The sequence below is a fragment of the Trachinotus anak genome, unplaced genomic scaffold, assembly GCF_046630095.1.
Source record: "Trachinotus anak isolate AG129_WGS33_773 ecotype Australia unplaced genomic scaffold, CSIRO_AGI_Tana_v1 ptg000033l, whole genome shotgun sequence".
Lineage (NCBI taxonomy): Eukaryota > Metazoa > Chordata > Actinopteri > Carangiformes > Carangidae > Trachinotus > Trachinotus anak.
In genome coordinates, this window is record NW_027273884.1 from 7,450,352 (window position 1) to 7,473,616 (window position 23,265).

At 44.1% G+C, this 23,265-nt stretch overlaps 1 protein-coding gene across 2 annotated transcripts in view; it reads right to left on the reverse strand.

Annotated features, from left to right (window-relative positions):
• dicer1 (dicer 1, ribonuclease type III) overlaps positions 1-23,265 on the reverse strand; it is a 40,052-nt gene that overhangs the window by 13,395 nt on the left and 3,392 nt on the right. For both annotated transcript variants that reach the window (XM_071471044.1, XM_071471046.1), the window contains exons 2-23: positions 20,287-20,334; positions 19,952-20,059; positions 18,447-18,647; positions 18,163-18,325; positions 17,864-17,994; positions 14,243-14,377; positions 13,979-14,139; positions 13,611-13,779; positions 12,353-12,825; positions 11,961-12,093; positions 8,515-8,757; positions 8,238-8,392; positions 8,007-8,139; positions 7,808-7,883; positions 7,562-7,701; positions 6,097-6,276; positions 5,775-5,988; positions 5,512-5,665; positions 5,214-5,396; positions 4,680-4,785; positions 3,486-3,661; positions 1,026-1,773 (exon numbers count right to left, since the gene is read on the reverse strand). In XM_071471044.1, the coding sequence (XP_071327145.1) occupies positions 1,026-1,773; positions 3,486-3,661; positions 4,680-4,785; positions 5,214-5,396; positions 5,512-5,665; positions 5,775-5,988; positions 6,097-6,276; positions 7,562-7,701; positions 7,808-7,883; positions 8,007-8,139; positions 8,238-8,392; positions 8,515-8,757; positions 11,961-12,093; positions 12,353-12,825; positions 13,611-13,779; positions 13,979-14,139; positions 14,243-14,377; positions 17,864-17,994; positions 18,163-18,325; positions 18,447-18,560 (3,987 nt within the window). In that variant the 5' untranslated portion in view covers positions 18,561-18,647; positions 19,952-20,059; positions 20,287-20,334. The remainder of the gene's footprint in view (positions 1-1,025; positions 1,774-3,485; positions 3,662-4,679; positions 4,786-5,213; positions 5,397-5,511; positions 5,666-5,774; positions 5,989-6,096; positions 6,277-7,561; positions 7,702-7,807; positions 7,884-8,006; positions 8,140-8,237; positions 8,393-8,514; positions 8,758-11,960; positions 12,094-12,352; positions 12,826-13,610; positions 13,780-13,978; positions 14,140-14,242; positions 14,378-17,863; positions 17,995-18,162; positions 18,326-18,446; positions 18,648-19,951; positions 20,060-20,286; positions 20,335-23,265) is intronic.

A 23,265-nucleotide genomic window follows, 5' to 3' on the forward strand; every position in this document is an offset into this window, starting at 1 on the left:
TTGCGACACAGCAGTTAAGGCAGGAGCAGCATGAGAAGGAAAGTGTAAATCCTCTGTAGACTTCACCTGAGTTCAGTCTTTGTAGTCTACAACGACTACGAACGGCCAGACCTTGGTACACCACCATCCTCTGAAGGATGTGGAAATGAATTGAATTGAGACACAGCTTAAGATGGTGCACTAAAGCTGTTGCTCTGCTATTGTGCCGCTCACACCACGGCTCCACTGTGGATCGTGTTAGAGGAGCCAGCTGTAATAAAAGTCAGCTGTAATTGTTTTTTGAATGTGAACTGAGACTGGTCACAACAGCACATCACTGACTAAATAACCCATCAGGGTGTTTGTGTGTCTGGGCAGCAACATTCAGTACAACAGCAATACATGTAAGACTAGACACTTTATTCTTCAGCTCCCATAGCTGGTAATCATGATGAAGACAGTATTCAGCCGGTATATGATTTTAGCAGCTCTTTCAACTCAAACTCAAAAATTCAAAGAACTGAGTTGTAATTATTTTGTGTTCCATCTCAGAACGACGCCTCCATTTCCCTGTAATCAGGGACAAATGACACAGGTCTTTGAAGGCATCACGAACCAGACGTTTACATCTCAATGACAACTCTGTAAACCTAAACTCTGACAAAGATCATGTGCTATGACTGAAAGCTCAGCTACTAAATGTACCTTAAGGTTAGAATGATTTGTTAAGAATGAAGTTCTAAATTTATCAAGTCAGTACAGTAGCTGTACATAAATTATAACCAAACTGACTGTGGTGCAGAACGTGATACTTAGGTCATGCGATCAGAATCCATCTCCATGACAACTGAACAAACTCATCTGCTAATGAGCTGAGACTGGAAACTGTCTTATTTTCCTGTGAGAATGTTCTTCTCCTCTGCTGTAATCAGCTACAACATGAAGAGCTCAGCACTCAGAGACTCAAAATAAACCTGTTTATTATGACCACATCATTTCTCTGATGGAACCCCCCCCCCCTCGCTCCTGTCAATAAATCGTCTCACCTTCTTGCTGCGCATGTAGCTGAGTCGCCCCTCGTGAGCGTCGGGGTAGGTGCAGAACAGGTATGTGGTGATGGCGTGCTTTAGGAAAGAGTCGCCGAGCATCTCCAGCCGCTCCAGGTTGAAGCCGTCGCTTGCATTTGAGAGTGTCAAGGCCTGCAAGATGAGGCCTGGGTTGGGCCCCAGGCTCTTGGGGGAGTCTCCCATCTGGGCTCTGTGCTGGGGGCCAGTGGCAAGTTCAGAAGGTGCTGTAGGAGCGTTGGGACCCGTGGCTGCCCGGCTGCAGACTGAGGTAGCTTTATTTGTGTGGTCTGAGGTCCTCCCAGGTGTACATTCGTCACTAGGCTGCGGAGGACTGGAGCTGGGCTTCTTCTGCACAGGAACTGAGGTAGTGGTTTGTATTGATTCAGAGCTCTGTGGCCCAGGAGAGCTGGGCCCGGAGCGTTGGCAATTGTCATGTTGGTGAAGGTGCTCGTCTTGGTGGCTGCTGTCATCACAGTCGGCGACAAGGACAGTGCCGTTAATTAGGTTCCTGGTGCAGGTGGCGTCTCCGGACACAGGAGCCACGAGGGGCCCCTGCTCAGACGGGGCAGAGTGGTGACTACTGGGTTGCGTTAGGGAACTGTGATCGGAGGTTACAGTCTGTTGGTGCTTACAGTGACCCTCACCATCCTCGCTGCAGAACTCGGGACAGGAGATGAAGGTTTTGCTGTCTATAGATCTCTTCCAGCCGAAGTCCAGGTTCGAATACCTGCAGCACACGAGCACAACATGCACATCAGACTGCTGGAAACCTTCTGGACAAGTCTACACATTAAGGTCTGAAAAGAGAGGTGAGCATGGTTAGAAGGGATTTGGATGGTGCTCAGTGGCACAATGCTGGGTTTGGAAATCCTACTGAGTCCCTTATGAACCTTCCACTGACTGTGTTCAACTCTATATCCATCAGCAAACAAATCTCTTCTCCTTAATTTGGAGAATATCTGACTGACCAAATAAAGTGCAGTCTATGCTACATGAGAGCCTCCCCAGGGGGGCGTGGCTAAGATACTGTGTGTGGTGAAAAGGGACATGTGCATGTAGGTGTTCTATACACAACAATAAGTTAGTTATTGCAGTTTGGCTGCTGATTTGGTCCACTTATCAACATCAGCTGTGATGAGGGGGGGTGGGTGATCTGGCATAAAGATCATATGTGAATCTGTTTGGGTAGAATTGGACTCCACAATCTTCATCATGATCTTCATCCTGTTTCTGCTCTGATTTTATTGTGAAGGTCCTGACTGGAAGTTGTGATTCACGTCTTTCAGATGTTTGTCTGCTTGCTGCTACTCTTCACCCACAATGCTGCCCTCTGTTTACAAACTGTGTCACAACCAATCACATTATTAGGTGCTATATGCAAGTGTTTTCATTTGAAAGTTCAGCTTCTATCTCCCTCTGGTCCCACTGGTGGACTATAACTCCACAGTCTTGGACTGCAGTAAGAAGTAAGATCATCTATTCATGAAAGTATTTGAAAATAAGGCTGAAAACTAATTGAAATATTATTTAAATCACAATTTGGTCAACTGCAACATCCAAATCACAGGAGCTACAGTTTTCTGATCAAGGTAAAATGTGTCACAGCGTACAAGCATGTTTGTTTCGAACAGACCCCACCAAAAACCACATCATCGTCAATGTTATACTATTTACAAGGGCGGCTGTGGCTCAGGAAGTAGAGCGGGTCATCCACCTATCAGAAGGTTGGTGGTTCGATCCCCGGCTCCTCCCGTCACCATGTCGAGGTGTCCTTGGGCAAGGCACTGAACCCCAAACTGCCTCTGATGCGTATGAGTGTGTGTGAATGTTAGAAGCACTCCATGTGTAGATGTAAGCGCTGTATGACTGTGTGTGTGAATGGGTGAATGTGGCTCACATTGTAAAGTGGTTGAGTGGTCAATAAGACTAGATGTATATAACATTTACCATTTTTTACCATTTTTATTTGCAGTGAAAATGAAAAACAAAAATAAATTCCCACTAAAATCATGACTCATCATATCTGTCTAAATATTCACACTGTAGTTTTTTTGCATATCGTTCAGCCCTTCTTAAAAACCCTCCCTGCTGGATCGCAGCAATTTATGTCAGAAATGACACAACCCAAAGTCGAACCTGAAGATACACATGATTTTTCTCGCAGCCATTCTGCCATCACTTTGCTGACATGCCTGTAGCTCTTTTCTCCCATCACAGGGATCATCATCATGAGGTTTTCCTGACATTTATGACTTAGAATTAATCTGAAGTTCGAAGCTGATGGTTTTAGAGATTATGAGGGAACGACCCAGTTTTCTAAGTGGAACTGTGATATTCCGCAGTAGTTTGTGGGCGCAGGGCTGCAGCAGTTGTAATGACTGAAATGTTTCATGTTTAACAGTTAACTCCTATATCATGTGGTGTGTGTGTAGTAGGGACCTGAAGTCAGGGGGGAGGGTCTGGGCTCCCACTCCAGCTTCACTGGCCGTCTGGGCTCTGAGCTCCTCAGCAGTCAGGAGGCAGTGCAGGCGGTACAGGATGCTGGGCAGACACACTGCTTTTCTCCACAGGGAGGCGGGGATGGGGTGGATGGCACACAGCTCTGGAACCAGGATCTGACAAACACAGAGCTCCTGTTAGACCGGGACCGTCACAGCACAGAAACAAAATAACAGCAGTGCTTTGTATGAAGTATTTGTATTAGCAGCTTCTCTTCAAGTTGTGATCAAACCATAGCAACGTGTGCTGATGATACACACATCATCAACAGCAACAAGAAAACTGTTCCATGCAGAGTCCGATTTTCACCAATCCTGAGCGTCGCGTCCCCCCCCCCCCGGCTCATAGGCAGCCAATCATATTGCTTGATAAGCCAATCATTTAACAGGTGTCTGTCAGGTATCTGAACACCACTGTGTGTGAAGTGTGCAGGAAAACCATCCTGACCAAGAGTGGGAAAACAACTAACTCATTTCATCACCTAAGCTGCTTCAACAACAGTTGCATCCAACATCTGCTACTTCGACAGAAACATCCCACAGGCTCCACGATGGAGAGGAACTACACTGTGACACAACATCTACACAATACAGGGACACAACCCACGCAGTCATGTACTACCTCTTGCAGATCTGAATAACATGTAAACAACAGAGACACCTGCAACTGGGAATGAGACAATATACTTTCTGCAGCACAGCAATAAAAGCCCTGTTAAGTCCACTGAAACACTAGAGGGCTTTTAATTTGAAGGTGGATCAAAATGAGGCATCTTAGCTAAATGCCAGTGTGACCATGTCTATCAAACAGAGGGAGTTAGAAACAAAGACCTGCCTCTGAGAAAAGTCTGTTACCTTCTGCAGGTGAAGTTAATAAAGGCCTTGATGACTGTTTGAGAAAATACAGTGACTGAAAACTGCTGAGCAGAGACCTGGACCCTGCGTGTGTGTGTGAACCCTGCAGTCTGGTATGAACAGGTCCACGGTCACTACAACACAATATGTAAGAACAACAGCTGTAACCATGGTTACTGAACACATCAAAGATGGTGACAGCCTTAGGCACTCGGCTCCAGATAAACAGACACACACAGTGGATAGCACAGAGAGAGGACGATGTTGATCTCAGTCTCACCTGTTTGTTCTGCAGACTCTCCCACTTGGCCTTCCTCTTCTCCGCACTGCTGAGGGGCAGAGCTTTGCCCTTCTGGTTCAGGTGTCGAGGGGTCAACAGGTTCAATCTGGAAACAAGAGGAGTCCCAACTTTATCCCGTCCAAAGACCAGACTGTAGAAAACTGAGAGGCAAACTACTGTTGTTACACTGTGACCTCATGATACAGAGCTTTAAAGTTTGGCTGTTGCTAAAGACAACGAGGATCCAGCACTGGGTCAACAGCTCTTTAACAGAGAACAGCACAGTTACACATCTATGATACAAGTCAAACTCACTGTTGACAGTTAAAAAAAAAAAAAAAAAAAGGATAAAAGCGATGCAGGTCTATTTTATTCCACACCCCACTATATAAAACTTGTTCTCTTGCACAAACTCAGTAAAAATCTAACTAAAGATTAAACAAAAATCTTTAGAAGCTCGAGTTAAACCGCAACATCCCACTGATGCAGTTCACAGCTACATTTAACTGCAGTGATCACTGCGCTGCTACTGACCTGGAGGAGGTGTGGTCTACATCCAGGAGCGGCTGGTTCAGGTTGGACAGGTCCAGGTTGTACTTGGTTTTGTAGTACTCAGCAAACGTCTCATATTCTGGTGAAGGAAACTTGCTGAGCGGCGTCAGGTCTGTGTACACGTCAGCTACATAGAAGCGATGAGGCTGGTCGAAGTTACGATACCTGGGGAAAAGGACCAGTGGAGGTTACTGCACCTTAAAACAGTTCTCACAGTCTCTGATGAAGACCCGCTCCTTAGTAACAGGAGGTCCAGCGTTGTCACGTGGTGCAGCGGTACCTTGGAATGATGACAGCATCCTGGTAGTCCTCCAGCTTGAAGGTGAAGGAGTTCTGCTTGGTATACTGAGTGGTAGGAATGCCAGTGCGGGCCTCAGATTTCTCAATGTCCTCCATGAACTTAAAGTCCATATCGAGTGTGTTGGAGTCCCCAACTGATCAAAGCCATGAGGGGGAAGCAAACATGGGAGGAGGGTCATCAGTGATGAACAGAGAGGGTGAAGTTTCTCCATCAAACATCTGTAAAAGCGTCGTTCTACTCACCAACATTCAGAGGTAGAACGAAGTAAGCCGAGTCAGCCAGCGTGGGCTTGAACTCCAGTGCAGGTTTCTCCAGACGGAGGATGTGGGAAAAGATGTACTGGTGCAGGCGGGTGATGAGGTCGAGCTGGGCGGTGGTGAGCGTGAAGCCAGACTTCTGCAGCTCGATGGAGATGGTCACCTCACCTGAGCGGGTGTACACCGGGAAATGGGGGATCTGGACAGAAGGAAAGACTCATTTACCATCAATGATCAAGCTATAATAAAAAAAAGAAGGCTTTCACTATTCGCTGAGAAGAGAGGATTTTTGATCCAGGTGACGTACACGAGGTATGGGTTTGGCAGTCAGGATGCCGAAGCACCTGGTGGTGTCCTCCGGTGGGTAGAGCTTCCTTCTGCGGAAGTTGAGTTCATCAGGGAGAGGGGTGGTGAGGACCATCCCAATCACATATAGATAGTAAGTCTGCTCTGGTACGGCATAACTGTCCCGCAGACACTCTGGTATCTGGAGAGGACAGAGGGAAGACACTGTTACAAATCTACAGGGGATTTACAAACGTACACTTTCTGACATAAGACAAAGTGCAGCATAAAATATTCAGACAGTCGACTGACTATTTGGATTATTTCAATTTCTACCTCTGTAATTGTTTTTATAAACCACAGCCAAACCTGTTTCTACATAACAAGTAAAAAACTGATAGAGTGACACATTCGTTGTTGAGCGCCTCCAGCGATCTTTTTTCAAACCTGGGACTTGGTGAAAAGAGTTTATTTAAAAGGGGTTATTTATTCATTATTTATTCATTTTGAAGGGGAGAAGGATTTCTTTTAATTAAATTAAAATTTAATTAATTATAATAATAGGGTTAGGGTTATGATTTAATTGTTTTTTTTTAATTAGACTGTATTTTATGTTTCAGTTGTTTGTTTTAAAGAAATAATTATATTGTATTTTATGTTTCAGTTATAAGTGATGCTGCCACTACACAGCAGATGAAAGTTTTATTTGTCACTTGATGAGGAGCAGTGAAGGGTCTGACTGCAAAACTACAAAATAAAAAAGTAAAAAAATTTATATAGCAAAAAATATCGCATACGAGTAGATATTATCTTATTGAAATTGGTCCAAGCTTAGTGCAAGCTGTTTGTCAATCCACTCAACACGACAACAAACATCCTGATTGTGTGAAAATTATATGATCATCTGTATCTTACCAGACATAAAAACAATACAGAATAGTGTTTTTACTTTAGTAAACTACCTTTGGTTGAGGGTAACTAGTAGCCAGTTAATGTTAATGTTAAAGTTAATGTAAATTAGCTACAATTTATTAAACTGGCCACAGTTATGGTTACAGTCAGTAAAGTCGGCAGTGAACGACTGAACTTTCAGTTATAATTAAGTTGAATTTATAATTGTCTATTGCATTTTAAATCCCAGTTTCAATATGAAAACAATTAATTGTTCAACGAGAGACAGAAAAATGAGGATTCACTATAAAATTACTGAATATTATGATGCATATTAAACAACTAGTAATTTTAAAAAACTACACCAATTCTGCCGCTGACTCTGTTTTTATGAGAGTTTATCAGTGATAAAAGTTTCTCATCAAATCAGCATCCAAAGTCTTTCGGGACTGAAAAGCCACAGGGATCAGTTGTCTGAATACTGGGTTTGCTTTGATAAGATGCTATAGAGGCTCTTGATTTCCTTATTCTCAGCATCCAATGGGAGTCCAGTAACTTTAACTGAAACAGATAGGAATCAGCAGAATGATTCTTACGGCTTTAGGGTAGCACTGCCTCCTCTTGGTAGAACCGGGCCGGCCTGGGACGCTGGTCTCCTCCTCATCATGAAGGTCCAGCTCCTCCTCATACTTGACTGTCTCCTTCCCCACCGGCATCAGGTGATCATCCAGCTCACCTGGGATGAAAGGAAGCAAGATGAACAAGCTAGAAACAGATGCAGGGAAAACTTCTAGAAACATTCCTGATCATGCATTTATGCAAAATCTCAGGTCAGCTTTTACCTATTTTGTGGAGTTTCTCACAGCATAGTAGTGCAACTGCTTTCTCTGCCAGTCTGGCACAGGTCATTATAGGACCCTGTGAAGACAAGGACACAATATAGATTTATGCCACATAAGTGCACACTGATGAAATCAATTAACTCTACGTGTTGAAAAGTGGTCAGATAAAAATTCTTGTAATGAAGATGTCCTCCCTCACCTTTACAGGAGCTCGCAGAGGGGAGTTGATGGGTAAGTAGAGCGTGGACTGGAAGCGTCCGTCTTGCATCTCCATAGTTTTACATTTGGGTGCTAAGTGGGTGAAAGGGTCACTGGGCAGCCGAGCACAATACCTGAGCACCAGAGTGAAAGAGACATGATGTAAAAGAGGCTGGCTGATGTTTGGTAATGTTCTCTGTGAAATGAGGACTTTGAAGAAACGTCACCACACCTGTTAATGTGTCCAATGGCCGTGTTAATGGTGACCCGGGGACCTCCATCCTCAGATCGAAGCACGTAGGGTGGGAGGATGTTGTCATCATCCAGCACCTGTTCCACTTCAAACTCACTCACCTCCACTGACTTCGAACACTTGTTCCTCAAGATCTGATCAAAAGTATCATCATCACTCTTTCATTCGCTGTTCACTATGATAACATTCATTTGACAGAGTAGGAAACTTGAGACGGACAGTTTGGAAATCACACAGTACAAAGAGGACAGGTCACCTTCTCGATGGCCTTGTACGTGGTGAGATCTTCCTCGAAGGCTTTGGTCCTCTCACTGTCAGCCAGCATGATGTAGTTGGAGACAGGTGCCCGGGCTCTGCCTTTGGACTGGACATAGGACCTGTACTCTGTGGGCAGGTCAAACCGCACCACCAGGTTACACTTTGGAATATCCACGCCTTCCTCCACGATGCTGGTGGCAATAAGCAGGTTGGTTTCATGGGCCCGGAATTTGCGGAGAACCTGTGTGAGAAAGGGAGGAGGGGCTGTTTAGACAACATCATCAGGACAGCTGATGGCAAACATGTGCACATGCACCTCCTGCTCTTCCATTAGTCAGCACTTTTTTGTCACTGGCCTAAAGGTCCATACAGTCTAAAGGTAGATGTCCATGTGTTTTTTGATTATAAAGCAGGTCTATATTAATACTGTGAAAGTATCAAAGCCTCAGTCCACAGAGAAATGCACACAGCCTGTATTCAGAAACCAGAAAGCCACGCCCCAAGCCCCGCCCATCTGAGATCACCTTTGTTTCTATGAATGTTTACCTGAAATCTACTGTATTTTTATTGAATCACTCAGAAAACCGTCAGCCAATTGTGTGTTTGTATGTCAATATGATATTCAAGGCAGATGTTGGAATCAAGGTCTCTGCAGCCCCTCTCAGACCAGCACTAAATGTTCTTGTAATAATATAAGGATGTCATGTCTGGAAAAAGACTGGTACTCTGTCAACTAACATTTCTGAAACTCTTCCTACATTACTTTAAAAAATACACTACCGTTCAAAAGTTTGGGGTCACCCAGACAATTTTGTGTTTTCCATGAAAACTCACACTTTCATTTATCAAATGAGTTGCAAAATGAATAGAAAATATAGTCAAGACATTGACAAGGTTAGAAATAATGATTTTTATTTGAAATAATAATTTTCTCCTTCAAACTTTGCTTTCGTCAAAGAATGCTCCATTTGCAGCAATTACAGCATTGCAGACCTTTGGCATTCTAGCTGTTAATTTGTTGAGGTAACCTGGAGAAAATTCACCCCACGCTTCCAGAAGCCCCTCCCACAAGTTGGATTGGCTTGATGGGCACTTCTTGCGTACCATACGGTCAAGCTGCTCCCACAACAGCTCAATGGGGTTGAGATCTGGTGACTGCGCTGGCCACTCCTTTACAGATAGAATACCAGCTGCCTGCTTCTTCCCTAAATAGTTCTTGCATAATTTGGAGGTGTGCTTTGGGTCATTGTCCTGTTGTAGGAGGAAATTGGCTCCAATCAAGCGCTGTCCACAGGGTATGGCATGGCGTTGCAAAATGGAGTGATAGCCTTCCTTATTCAAAATCCTTTTTACCTTGTATAAATCTCCCACTTTACCAGCACCAAAGCAACCCCAGACCATCACGTTACCTCCACCATGCTTGACAGATGGCGTCAGGCACTCTTCCAGCATCTTTTCAGTTGTTCTGCGTCTCACAAATGTTCTGTCCATAACACTTTTTTCCAATCTTCCTCTGTCAAATGTCTGTGTTCTTTTCCCCACATTAATCTTTTCCTTTTATTGGCCAGTCTCAGATATGGCTTTTTCTTTGCCGCTCTGCCCTGAAGGCCAGCATCCCGGAGTCGCCTCTTCACTGTAGACGTTGACACTGGCGTTTTGTGGCTACTATTTAATAAAGCTGCCAGTTGAGGACCTGTGAGGCGTCTATTTCTCAAACTAGAGACTCTAATGTACTTGTCTTCTTGCTCAGTTGTGCAGTGGGGCCTCCCACTTCTCTTTCTACTCTGGTTAGAGCCTGTTTGTGCTGTTCTCTGAAGGGAGTAGTACACACCATTGTAGAGTTTCTTGGCAGTTTCTCGCATGGAATAGCCTTCATTTGTAAGAACAAGAATAGACTGTCGAGTTTCACATGAAAGTTCTCTTTTTCTGGCCATTTTGAGAGTTTAATCGAACCCACAAATGTGATGCTCCAGATTCTCAACTAGCTCAAAGGAAGGTCAGTTTTATAGCTTCTCTAACCAGCAAAACTGTTTTCACCTGTGCTAACATAATTGCACAAGGGTTTTCAAGGGTTTTCTAATCATCCATTAGCCTTCTAATGCAATTAGCAAACACAATGTACCATTAGAACACTGGAGTGATGGTTGCTGGAAATGGGCCTCTATACACCTATGTAGATATTGCATTAAAAACCAGATGTTTGCAGCTAGAATAGTCATTTACCACATTAACAATGTATAGAGTGTATTTCTGATTAGTTTAATGTTATCTTCATTGAAAAAACAGCGCTTTTATTTAAAAAATAAGGACATTTCTAAGTGACCCCAAACTTTTGAACGGTAGTGTATATAGTTACATTAACACTGTGTATAGTGTTAAGAGCTAAATACCTGAATATGCAAACAGTGTGCTGTGATCTAAGCTTAAGATTTAGGTCAAGTAATCGGTTCTAATGCAAATCTGTTTGCATATGTATGGACATATCTCAATTTTAAAGGCCCCTTATTGTATAAATGTAGATGTCCATGTGTTTCTGATTATAAAGCAGGTCTAGGTTCTATATTAATACTGTGAAAGTATCAAAGCCTCAGTCCACAGAGAAATGTACACAGCCTGTATTCAGAAACTGAGCCTTAAAACCAGCTGTCAGGACTTCTGGGACTCTGTGATGTCACAACAAAGCAGTCAGCGCCCTCAACTGTTCCCGCAGCATGGCCCACCTGGGCTCACCATCCAACCTTGCAGGATTTACTTTCTGAGTGTTTACCTGAAATATACAAAATCAGAAGAGAGGCTCAGAGTCTCTCTTCTAATTGGCTGACTAACTTGTTGTTGCAAGAGCTCCAGAAAGAAGCCTGAGAGAGGAGATGTAAAACTACACTGAGATGGTTTTTGGTTCTCAGAACCACAAATATATCTTCTGATGGAGATCAACACTTCAGAAGAGTAAAATATTGAGCTTTAATTTTTTTTTTTTTTTTTTTTTTTTTTTTTTAACATGCCACTGAAAGTTGTTATCATATCCAATGAAATCAGTGTCTCCAGCTTCACATTTTAACTTGCCTGATTAAATATTGTTAATTATGGAAGTTCTAATTAAACAACAATACAACTGCACTCTTTCAAACTGCTATTTGTTTATGATTATGACTGATAGTTCAATCCAACCTCAAACAGTCAGGAAATACACTGTGAAAATAATGTGAAAAAATCCAATGTATTCAAGTGTGACCTTATGCCAATATGTTTTGGATGGAACTTTATCTGTTTCCAGTTGAACAGAATCGTAGTATTTTGTAGAGTATCCTTATCAGTAATAGAGACCTCCCAGGTCGTAATAGATATGACTTTATTACCAATTATTTGCGAGCCAAATGTGCTCAAGCTCCACCAACAACATTCAGAACGAAGCAGAGTGTGAAACCTGAAGGTAGATTTTTGTACCTCCTCTTGTTTTCTGAACTCCACTTCCATCTGTTTGTTCCGCGGCTGGTTTTTGCCGATGCTGTGGCCAGTGATGAAGTTGCTGCTGATGTAAGCCAGCTCTGGGTCCTGCTTCCCTGCCTCTTTGATAAGACTGAGGGACAAACAGAGTGTGTGTGTCAGTGATAACACACTGGGGACATTGTGCAGTTTCTCTCAGCTGCAGTGGAATAACCCTGGAAACAGTCATTATGTGAAATATTCTGCACATACAGAGGCTCAGAGCTCTTTGAGTTCTTTGTTTTAAACAGTGTATCTAAAACAGTTGTTAACTGACTATAGACACATTTCATGCATACTGTATATGGAAATGACAGAATGAAAGTACACACCACAGGCAGACATGACCCTACCGATTGAGGACAACAGCTGTGTAGCGCCTCTCCACGAAGATGATCCCGCACAGGATGTTGGTGAACGGCGAGGGAAAGTTGGCTTCAGGCCTCTCCTTGGCCTCCACCTCCTCATCCTCGTCTTCATCCTCCGAGTCGCTCCAGGACACGTAGTTGTCCTGGTTGCGGTTGTTGTACCACTCCACGCTCTCAAACTGCTGCCGCTCAAAGGGCTTGTATTCGTGCAGGATCTCCAGCAGCCGCAGGACCTTGGGGGTGACGAACTTGAGGTCCAGCGAGGCGGGGGAGAAGTGCTCCTCGCAGAGGGCGTGCACTTTGCGCAGGATGGTGTCGGTGAAGAGCAGGAACTTACGGTTGAGTTCCTCCTGCTCGTGTTTGATGTACTTCTGCAGCTCCCGCACCATGATGCCTGCTGCCTTATCTGCACACCAGGGCCCCAGCACCTGCAGCACAGCCCGGCAGTCACTCAGGACCTGGAGAAGACAGGGACAGTGGACACAGCAGTTTGGTTACTTTTCCATCACTTTTACTTTCAGGAATCTTTTTATGAACTTCACCTTCATATAGATGCAGGATGAACATAGGTCTGAATACAGCTCCTGGGCTGTTGTCCCTGTCCACAGGTACTATCAAGGCCTCGCTGACTCAAACACACCTCTCTACAATATTCCTCCATTCAATGAGCAGTAGGGATGTCACAAGAACCAATACTTGTGAGTACAGGAGCTGTGACTCTTCCAAGACTGATGAGGGCAGTACAATAACACTACAGGCTACAAATTAGTCAAACAGGCCATTCGCCTCATGATCCCAATAACAAAACAACAAATATGCTCAGTTCTAGTAGTTTGTCTTCAAGAATACCAACAAAAAGTGGGCTGCCTCATCAATTTGCAAATTTATGCAGCAAGAAGGTTTAACTATATTACAACAGAACATGAAGATGTTTGTATCATTTTGCAAGAACAAAATTTGGTTGCTTCCTATTGTTTAATGCAGTTTTGGATTATTATGGAGCTGCCTGCAGCAACAGAGACCATATGATCTGCAGTGGCTCGCTCATCTGAAATCAGCACAGCCTCACGACAACATCTGTGGGTCTTTATCTGGCTGCTCACTGTCGCCATTTCTGCTTCAGCTTTAAAACTGATCCACTGATAAAATGGAGCAGAATACGTCCCTATCTCTCTGTGCTGCTAACAAGAGCAGAGTGTCCACACTGCATCAACAGAAACCTGGGGTGGTGTGCTGCTCGCACCTGTTTGGAGATGAATGTGGGCTCACGGTCCTCTCTAACAACAGATATGTTGCAGTCATTCAGGAAGTGCAGCGCCTCATCCAGCTCCGCCTGCAGACGGGAGGAGAGGCCGCTCTTATCCAGGTAAGGGCCACAGTCCAGCACCACCTCTCTCGGCTGAGAGGCGTATCTGAAACAGGTCAACACGGGTTAGATCTCAGCACACACCTATAGTGAGAGTCACTGAGTCGCAGTCATGTCAACATAGAGCAGAGTGTCAGAGCACAGTCTCAACATCTGGATCCGTGACATGAAAAACTGAGGAGCAACCTAGAGTGAGTGCTCCTAATGAAGTGCTCTGTGAGGGTAAATGAATCAGTTTATAGTACCTGTCCAGGACCACAAGGTCAGTGGCAGTTTCAGCATTGCTGTTCAGGATTCTCTCCAGATTCTGGATTTTCTGCTCCAGTTCTGACGGGTCACATTTTCCATTCAGGATGGAGGCTGTGAGACCCAGGATGCGAGGACTGCATGAACAGCCTTCAAACAGCTGCAGAGAGAGACAGAGACAGAGAGAGAGAGAGAAGAGGTACATCGTTAACAGATCCCCTGCATGAAAAACAATGACTTTCCTTTAGAGACCGGACTCCCACCTTCATTATCTCACAGTAGGGGTGGTCTGTGATGGCCAGGTGACAATCATCAAAAACCACCAGGTTGATTTTAGACAATGGTAAAATCTTATTCCTCAGAATGTGCAGGAATATGTGGCAGGTCATGACCAGCACCTGGAGACGAACAAGAGAAAAGACACTTTTAAACTGGAGACAGGCAGTCTGTGGACCACATTATCTGTGGTCTTACAGGAAAACAGCAATTTTTGCAGATCATAAAGGAGTAAAATTAATAAAATCCTCTCTGTTACTACAGTGTGACCCACTGTACAGTACTTGTTTATTTGAATGTTTTATCATTGTTTAGATTTTTTCTTCTATGTTTGCTGTTTTGCACCGAAACAAATTGCTGGTATGCTGGAAACCTACTTGTCAATAAACCAGATTCTGATTGTGATCACCTGGGAGGTCAAATGTCTCTGTTATGATAAATATTAAAAAAACTCTACAAAATGCTCATTCTGTTGATTCTGGAAACAGATAGTTTCATCGAGAAACTTATTAGCATGAGGTCACACTTGAATGGGAATCACTGAATCACAATTATTTAACATGCATGTTACATTGCAAAGAATATGGGAGCCTTTTATATCATATATTGGTTTAGATGTCTCTGCTATTGCTGCGCACAAGAGGGTTTGTGTAGCAGAGACCTGATCTGTCTATGAGCCATCTGTCATTTTTACATGATGTAAATCCTGAGTCTCATCAGTTTGAATGTGAATGTGAGGTGAGATGTTCTGTTTTGTTCCTTTATTTTTATTTCTATTGTTAATGTGTGTTGTTTCAATGCGATTACAGTGCTTTCTGGAAAACTCAATGCACATATTTTTCTTTAACTTAAGGTGAAATTGACTGTTGAGCTACTAGAATCAACAGACAGGTTCTAACACATTCACACAGAATATAACAAACCTGGTCTGGTCTCAAATGTACATACAAGTTAACTCTAGTGGAAGTAGCTAGAAGTGATTGTAGGACCTCTACATGAACTCTGCTCTGATCTGACTTCTCTACATCTTATTTTTCTTTGATGAAACCCGAGATGTTTCTGTGTCACTTATGTTGAGGATGTGACATAAAACCAAAAGTCATTAATGAAACATAAGACTTGACAAGTTAGAGGTTTGAATACACAGGCTGAAGTAGATGCAATATTATAATGCACCTGACTGACCCGGACTCCGTAGTTATTGTCCTTGGTGACTTTAACAAAGGTGACCTCAGTCATGAACTGCCCAAATACAGACAGTTTGTTAATTGCCCGACCAGAGAGGGGAACACTCTGGACCACTGTTACACCACAATCAGTGGTGCTTATCACGCCGTCCCCCGGGCTGCACTGGGCCACTCTGACCATGTCATGGTCCACCTGATTCCCACATACAGACAGAAACTAAAACTGTGTAAACCTGTTGCGAAGACATCAAAGCAGTGGAGCAGTGAAGCCATAGAGGATCTGCGGGCATGTTTGGACTGCACTGACTGGGAGGTGTTCAGGACTGCTTCCAACAGTCTGGATGAGTTCACAGAGGCTGTGACGTCATACATCAGCTTCTGTGAGGACTGCTGTATCCCATCACGCACTAGGGTGAGTTATAACAATGACAAACCCTGGTTCACAGCTAAGCTCAGGAGGCAAAAGGAGGAAGCTTTCAGGAGTGGGGACAGGGACAGGTTTAAAGAGTCCAAGTACAGGTTTAGCAAAGCGGTGAGAGAAGCTAAACGTCTGTACTCTGAGAAACTTCAGCTCCAGTTCTCAGCCAATGACTCTGCTTCTGTCTGGAAAGGGCTCAGAAAGATCACAAACTACAAACCTAAACCCCCCCACTCCATTAATGACTTCCGTCTGGCCAACGATCTGAATGAGTTCTACTGCCGCTTTGAAAGACAGTGGGACAAGCCTGACACTAACCTCCACATCAGAGCCACATCAGAACCCCCCTCCTCCCCTACCAAAGGAACGTCTCTCTCTATCCTGGAGAGAGATGTCAACAGGCTTTTTAAGAAGCAGAACCCCCGCAAAGCAGCCGGTCCTGACTCTGTCTCTCCATCATCCCTGAAGCACTGTGCTGATCAGCTGTCTCCAGTGTTCACGGACATCTTCAACACCTCACTGGAGACCTGCCACGTGCCAGCCTGCTCCAAATCCTCCACCATCATCCCTGTCCCCAAAAAACCAAGGCCCACAGGTCTAAATGACTATAGACCCATTGCCCTGACCTCTGTGGTCATGAAATCATTTGAGCGCCTTATCCTGTCCCATCTCAAATCCATCACTGACCCACTCCTGGACCCCCTGCAGTTCGCCTACAGAGCCAACAGGTCTGTAGACGACGCCGTCAACATGGCTCTCCACTTCATCCTCCAGCACCTGGACTCCTCAGGGACCTATGCCAGGATCCTGTTTGTGGACTTCAGCTCTGCCTTCAACACCATCATCCCGGCTCTGCTGCAGGACAAGCTCTCCCAGCTGAGCGTGCCTGACTCCACCTGCAGGTGGATCACCGACTTCCTGTCTGACAGGAGGCAGCACGTGAAGCTAGGAAAGCATGTGTCTGACTCCCAGACCATCAGCACTGGATCCCCGCAAGGCTGCGTTCTTTCTCCTCTGCTCTTCTCCCTGTACACCAACACCTGCACCTCCAGCCATCAGTCTGTCAAGCTCCTGAAGTTTGCAGACGACACCACTCTCATTGGACTCATCTCTGATGGCGATGAGTCTGCCTACAGGTGGGAGACTGAGCGTCTGGTGACCTGGTGCAGGCAGAACCACCTAGAGCTAAACGCTCTGAAGACAGTGGAAATGATAGTGGACTTCAGGAAGAGCCCAGCCCCACCCACCCCCATCTCCCTGTGTGACTCCCCCGTGGCTACCGTGGAGCATTTTCGCTTCTTGGGAACCACCATCACACAGGATCTCAAATGGGAGCTAAACATCAGCTCCCTCATCAAAAAAGCTCAGCAGAGGATGTATTTCCTGAGGCAATTGAAGAAGTTCAACCTGCCAAGGACTATGATGGTGAACTTCTACACCTCCATCATTGAGTCCATCCTCACCTCCTCCATCACCATCTGGTACGCTGCTGCCACGGAGAGGGACAATAACAGACTGCAGCGTATCATCCACTCTGCTGAGAAGGTGATTGGCTGCAATCTTCCGTCCCTCCAGGACCTGTACACCTCAAGGACTCTGAGGCGTGCAGGGAAGATTGTAGCTGACTCCTCCCACCCTGGACACAAACTCTTTGAGACACTCCCCTCTGGCAGGAGGCTGCGGTCCTTCAGGACCAAAACCTCTCGCCACAAAAATAGCTTCTTCCCATCTGCTATTAGCCTCATCAACAAGGCTAGAGAGCCCCACTGTTGCTGATCAATTGCACCAATCACCAGAAAAAATTCCTTGTATGTGAAAACATACTTGGCAATAAAACTGATTCTGATTCTGATTCTGATTCTGATTCTGTGGTGGAGCTGGAAGGACCAGACCACTGTAAGAAAAAAGGGCCTCCTGTATCAGCCTGTTGTCATAAACCAGGGATAACACTGTCAGACAGTCATATGACAGAGGCACAGAAGGACAAGCAGTAGACAACGCACCTGATTCTCGATTATCTCTTCACTCCACTTTTGGTCAGTCCATGCTGAGGTTTCCCCCAAATCTGTGTACTCTCCCACCTGGAGGTCTGAGTGAGTCCTGACTGCAGCTGCTTGCTGAACAACAGACGAAGCTGCACAATGGGGAAAAATTCAAATTTAATTATTCTATAAACTCCAAACATTTCAATTTAAGTCAAACCTGAGGATGAATAATCACATTTTCAAATTCTCTTTTACTGCTCTGAAAACAAACTATAAAGGACAAAAGCAGACATAAACTTCTGTGGCTCATCAGGTACCTGTGTTCACCAGAAAAACAGTCCTCTTCGCATTTCCTTGGTAATGTCCACGGATTTGGTGGGAGAGCTCTTTTGTTAGAAGTACTGCAATAAAGGTCTTCCCTGAGCCACTATTCAAGCAGACGATAGTATTATGTTCAAGAGCTGCTTCAAGAAGTTCTACCTGTGGAGGAGGGAGCAGGTTTACAGAGAGTGAACAAAACAACAGTGAACAGCTCTTCACGTCTTTCCACCAAATCACTGACATGTCAGGCAGCTCGTGAATGTGGGAGACGCCTGCTTGCCTGATATTTCCTAGGTGTGTAGATGTTGTCATGGATCGCCTCCTGCTGCCACGGCAGACCAAAGAACGGCCCCATGGGTGACGTAGCAGGGGTGACAAGCTGTAAGCCTGCCATGCTTCAAAGAGGTGGAGGTACGGGGGCTGGGCTCCTCCAGTCGTCCACTTTATCTCATTTCATTATCCTCTTCCTTTCAGAAGTTCACTGGGGAGGGAGAGGAGGAGTGTTAATGTACGGCAGAGGACAGATACAACAACTGACAACAGGCTTCAGCTGATATTTAATTATATTAAATATCCAGATATTTCCTCTCATACATCATATTTTTCAGAGGTGAAGAGAATTTTTTTTTTGCTGCTGAGTCTGACCCTCAATTCACAGCTTTGCTTACTGTACAGAGCATTAAAAAAACTGAGCTGCTGTTCAGTGGCAGCATCACTTATGCCTAAAACAAAAAATACAACAATTTAATCACACACTGAACAAAAATATAAACACAACACTTTGGTATTTACTCCTGTTTTTCATAAGAAAAAAAAAGATCTAAAACTGTTTCTAACAACACAAAAGATGTTTACATCTGTGTCAGTGAGCATTGCTCCTGACAGGTGTGTTGTATCAAGATGTTGATTACACAGCAGGATTGTTGCACAGGTGTGACCTGGTCACAATAAAAGGCCTATTTAAAATGTGGAGTTTTATTTTGAAACTGAGCTGTGTGACAGATGTGCATTTCTGGGTGGTGGATCGGAAACGAGTCAGTATGTGGTGTGACCACCATTAGTTCAGAGTTGATCAGGTTGTTGATTGTTGGTCACTCATTAGTGTATCTGTGTTTGTGAGCGTTTTTGCATGTGTGGCGTGTGTGTGTACCTTTTGTGTTTGTAGAAAAAAATTATACTCACGAAGACTGGGAGTAAAAATAAAAGTGCTGCATTTATATTTTGTTCACTGTAGATTATATAAAAACAACTGAAATGTAAAATGTTACAATATAATTTATTAGAACCCCTTTCTGTGAAAAAGAAAAAAGAAAACAACCCCTACATAATATCATACATCATATTATCTGGGCTGGATTGTACCAAAATATAAAATTTAGAAAATCACCCAAGTCTAGTTTGTCTAACATCCAGAAAGTAAAAAAAAAAAAAAAACGGCATCGGCATCAGAAAGAAGAGGCACATCAGGCCAACAAATCACAGACTGTCTCTGGAACAGGTAACTGATTAGAGATGAAGGCTGGGACCACGCTGCTTCACCAGTGGGCTTGTTCAGTACACAACAGTCTTCTAGTTGATGTTACACATTAACACCACTGTTTACAACGTGACACCAGCAACTTTTGGGGTTTGAACAGAGATCATTTAGATTTGTTTAAAATTTGACAACAGCTGGTATCGAGCTCAGCATTTCAGAGCTTTAAATTTTAAACAGCACAGCTTGTGCAGAGGCATGGCAGAGCAATGGTCTGGGAGAACACGCTGTATGTAGGATAATATACTTACAGGTAGGAATTGGGACTTTCTGGATGAGCAGACACTTAATCTGGGCTTCATGATAAAATATCTCCTAATCAACTCCTGATGCTCCTCCTCATTTAAGTTGGAACAGGCCTGAAAAACCAAAAACCCAGATCATGTATTAAGATACAGCACAGACACAGAGAAGAAGTCTACATAACAGTCTAATATATGACAATAAGAAAGTCATGTTGTGATTTTTGATTCTGAAATAGCTACAAAAAACTGAAACAGTGATCTTAGCTGCCATAGAGACAGCCTCTGTTACCAACATGCTGATTATTACACTGTGACGGTGATGTTACAGTACGCCCTCATACCTCTGCACAAAAGGGAAGTGGCAGGAACAGTGACTGGATCCTCAGGCCCTGCAAAACAGAGACAGACACATCAGGTGTTGGAGTCACGCGGAGGAGAGGAAGGAGGAGGCAGATGACGGCAATCTCTTCAACAACGACCACACAACTCTGCTGTGAAGACCCCACAGCTGTGACCAATCACAGCAGTCAGCCTGGTGAAGCAGGAACCAGTCTTTATATCACTGCAGCAGCTGAGTGAACACATAACACGAGCTGATGCTCGTCTACGGAGATTCATCCAAACCCAGCCTGATCACGTGTGCTGCAACATTTCAGACATACAAGGCGTCAGTGCTCAGGTGAGGGATTCAAACTCAGGCTCAGTCTGGTTTAACAGAACCATGGGCTTGAATATGGGCTGTGATGCGATCAGGTCCACCTCCCTCTGCTGCGTCGTCACAGCTGCATCTCTCACCCCATTTCAGCCACGTAGGTGAAAATGTGTTTATCTGCAGCACTTTGTTCATTTCATTTGTCCTGTGATGGTACTTTCACAGACTGTCACTTTCATTATTGAGCAGTTTTAATCTACACTGTGTCAGCATCTTCAAATGTCTTGTTTTGGTCTAAAAGTCCAACATTTATAGATATTCAGTTGGCAGTTTTTTAAACTACTTTAGTTTGAAATTGTCTGAACCATCAGCTGATCAGTTCCTCAGATGCCTGCATATTTTTAAAGGTGGGTGGGTCTGTATGCTCACTGCACATGTTGTGTAGGGCAAGACCTGAATCCTCCTCACTGCCGTCAGTGTTTTGATCAGGAATCATTAAGGGAATCGATAAAGAATAGGACCAATAAGCAGAATCAATCATGACAACAGCATCAATAAAATCTCATCAATTCCCATCTCTAAACATGAACAGTAGTTTTGTTACATTAATGATTAAATAAAACCCTCTATAAAGGTGTGAGCAAATAACAGCAGGCTGCTTTGAGTCCTGACACATTAAGCCCTGACTGACTCCCAATGTGTCAAACAAATAACAACTGGGTGATTACAAATTATGATTGGCCACATCAAGACACACACAGAGTGGTCAGGTAACAGATCCCCATCTGTTATCCGGGAAAGAGTTTATGCCCCCCCACGTGGAGAGAGAGCATGGGGCAAAAAGGGGCTGAGAGAATCAATGCAGAATGTGCAGGTTTACAATTAAATAACCATTTAAATTACTTACTAAAAAAAATATATAAATACGTCTAAATATGTGGTAGACAACGTTGATACAGTGGCCAGCCACTGCTGCAGTAACCCCACTAGGTTGGCACCACCCACCTGCACACATAGCAGGCAGAGTCAACAGGTGTCACCTCAGCTTGATGTTCAGCTCTGTGTGAATTATACCAGTGTCCATCTCTGACTCATTAGCTCCACAGATCAGCTGAACCCAAATACTGCACTGTTCACCCTCCGAGCAGGAGCCATTCAAATCAGAACATCTGAGACAACTTGGTCATTAATATACGAGATTATTACTTTTTTTTGCTCCACAAAGACAAAAATCTTCAGTTAGAAACATCTTGACAAATAGCTGCGCCGAGCTCACAGTGGCTGATAGGCGTCATGAGCCAGTTCTCACTGGTTTATCACTGTTGATTAACTGGTTTGTTGCTGCTGTCCTACACATGTGGCTCTTCCCTGTGCCATGTGATCGTTCTTACCAACAACATATTCCACTGTTGATTATTGATCTGCTCATGGTCTGTGATACACAGAAACATTATGTAAGTCATGTTCCCCTGCTGGGTGCCTCATTTCACTGGCAGGTACCGAGTAAAACTTGATGCTTGTTCTTTAATAGATAAAGGGCTCGTACTGTCCATCAGACAGGCTCATCAAAATCCCCTGTGTCCAACCCTTTTTCCATTTGTACACAAATGTTTGTGGCAGTTTTCTTGTTAGAGAGTTCAAAACAGTGTATCTGCCCCCTCTCTATAGCCCCTATTACACTGCTAACATCTGGCTGATGTCGTCAGTGTGAAAGACTGCCATCACCATTCACTACCAGGTCAAATGACTCTGCAGTGATCGCTATAATTTATCAGCTCCAGCTCTGATCAGCAGTGATGTCACCCAGGTGATCGCGCTAATTCTCGACCCTGTTCTTTCAGAGCAAACACTGCAAATACAACTGTCACCTGCCCAGCAGCGCTTTTAAACCACAAACACCATGGCTACACCTTCCTCTGACACGAGAGTGGCACCAGACTGAGATGAGACGTGACAGGTCCATTTTACCGGTCTGTCTCTGTCTGACGTTGCCCCCTGCAGCTGCGTGTCTATGTCCTCTCAGTCTGAACAGAAAGGCAAACCTGTCTGGTAGCGTGACAGAAGTCAATCGTCTTTTTTTTTTTAACCAGGTTTACCTGTGTTTAAAAAATCCTGCTTATTTGCACTAATTCTGGTGTAAAAAGAGTAGATGGCACAGAGCTCCAGATTAACTCTTTCCATTGGTTGCGCTGGTTCAGCTAAGTTTTTCATTTAGGTGGATGAAAAATGTTTCACTGTGCCTTTTGGTGCTGCAGTAATACACTTTAAGTGTTAGCTTCTTTCACCATCTGAGCCACAGAAGTTGGACAAGCCATTCTTTGTGAAAGGCAAATAAAGCACATGCATCACAAGCTTTTAAAATACAACACAGTGTTAAAGATTAAACCAGTGGTATCTGACTTCTTTTGGCTTCTGGTCTCTTACAAACAGCAGTGTTGAATCTGGGTCACAGTTCAGAGCTGAACAGCTTAACCAAACAATGATCTTCCCTCCAAACGTCTCTCATTTATAATACATGTTCAAATCATAGTCATAGTCCAAACCAGTAACCAAGATACTTTTACTTTTAACTAATTTTAACAGCTTTTTACTGCTAAGACTTGTGTTCTTTAACTGCATTTTTCCCATTTGCATTCAGCAAAGAGGAATATCAAGGTCACAGCCAATC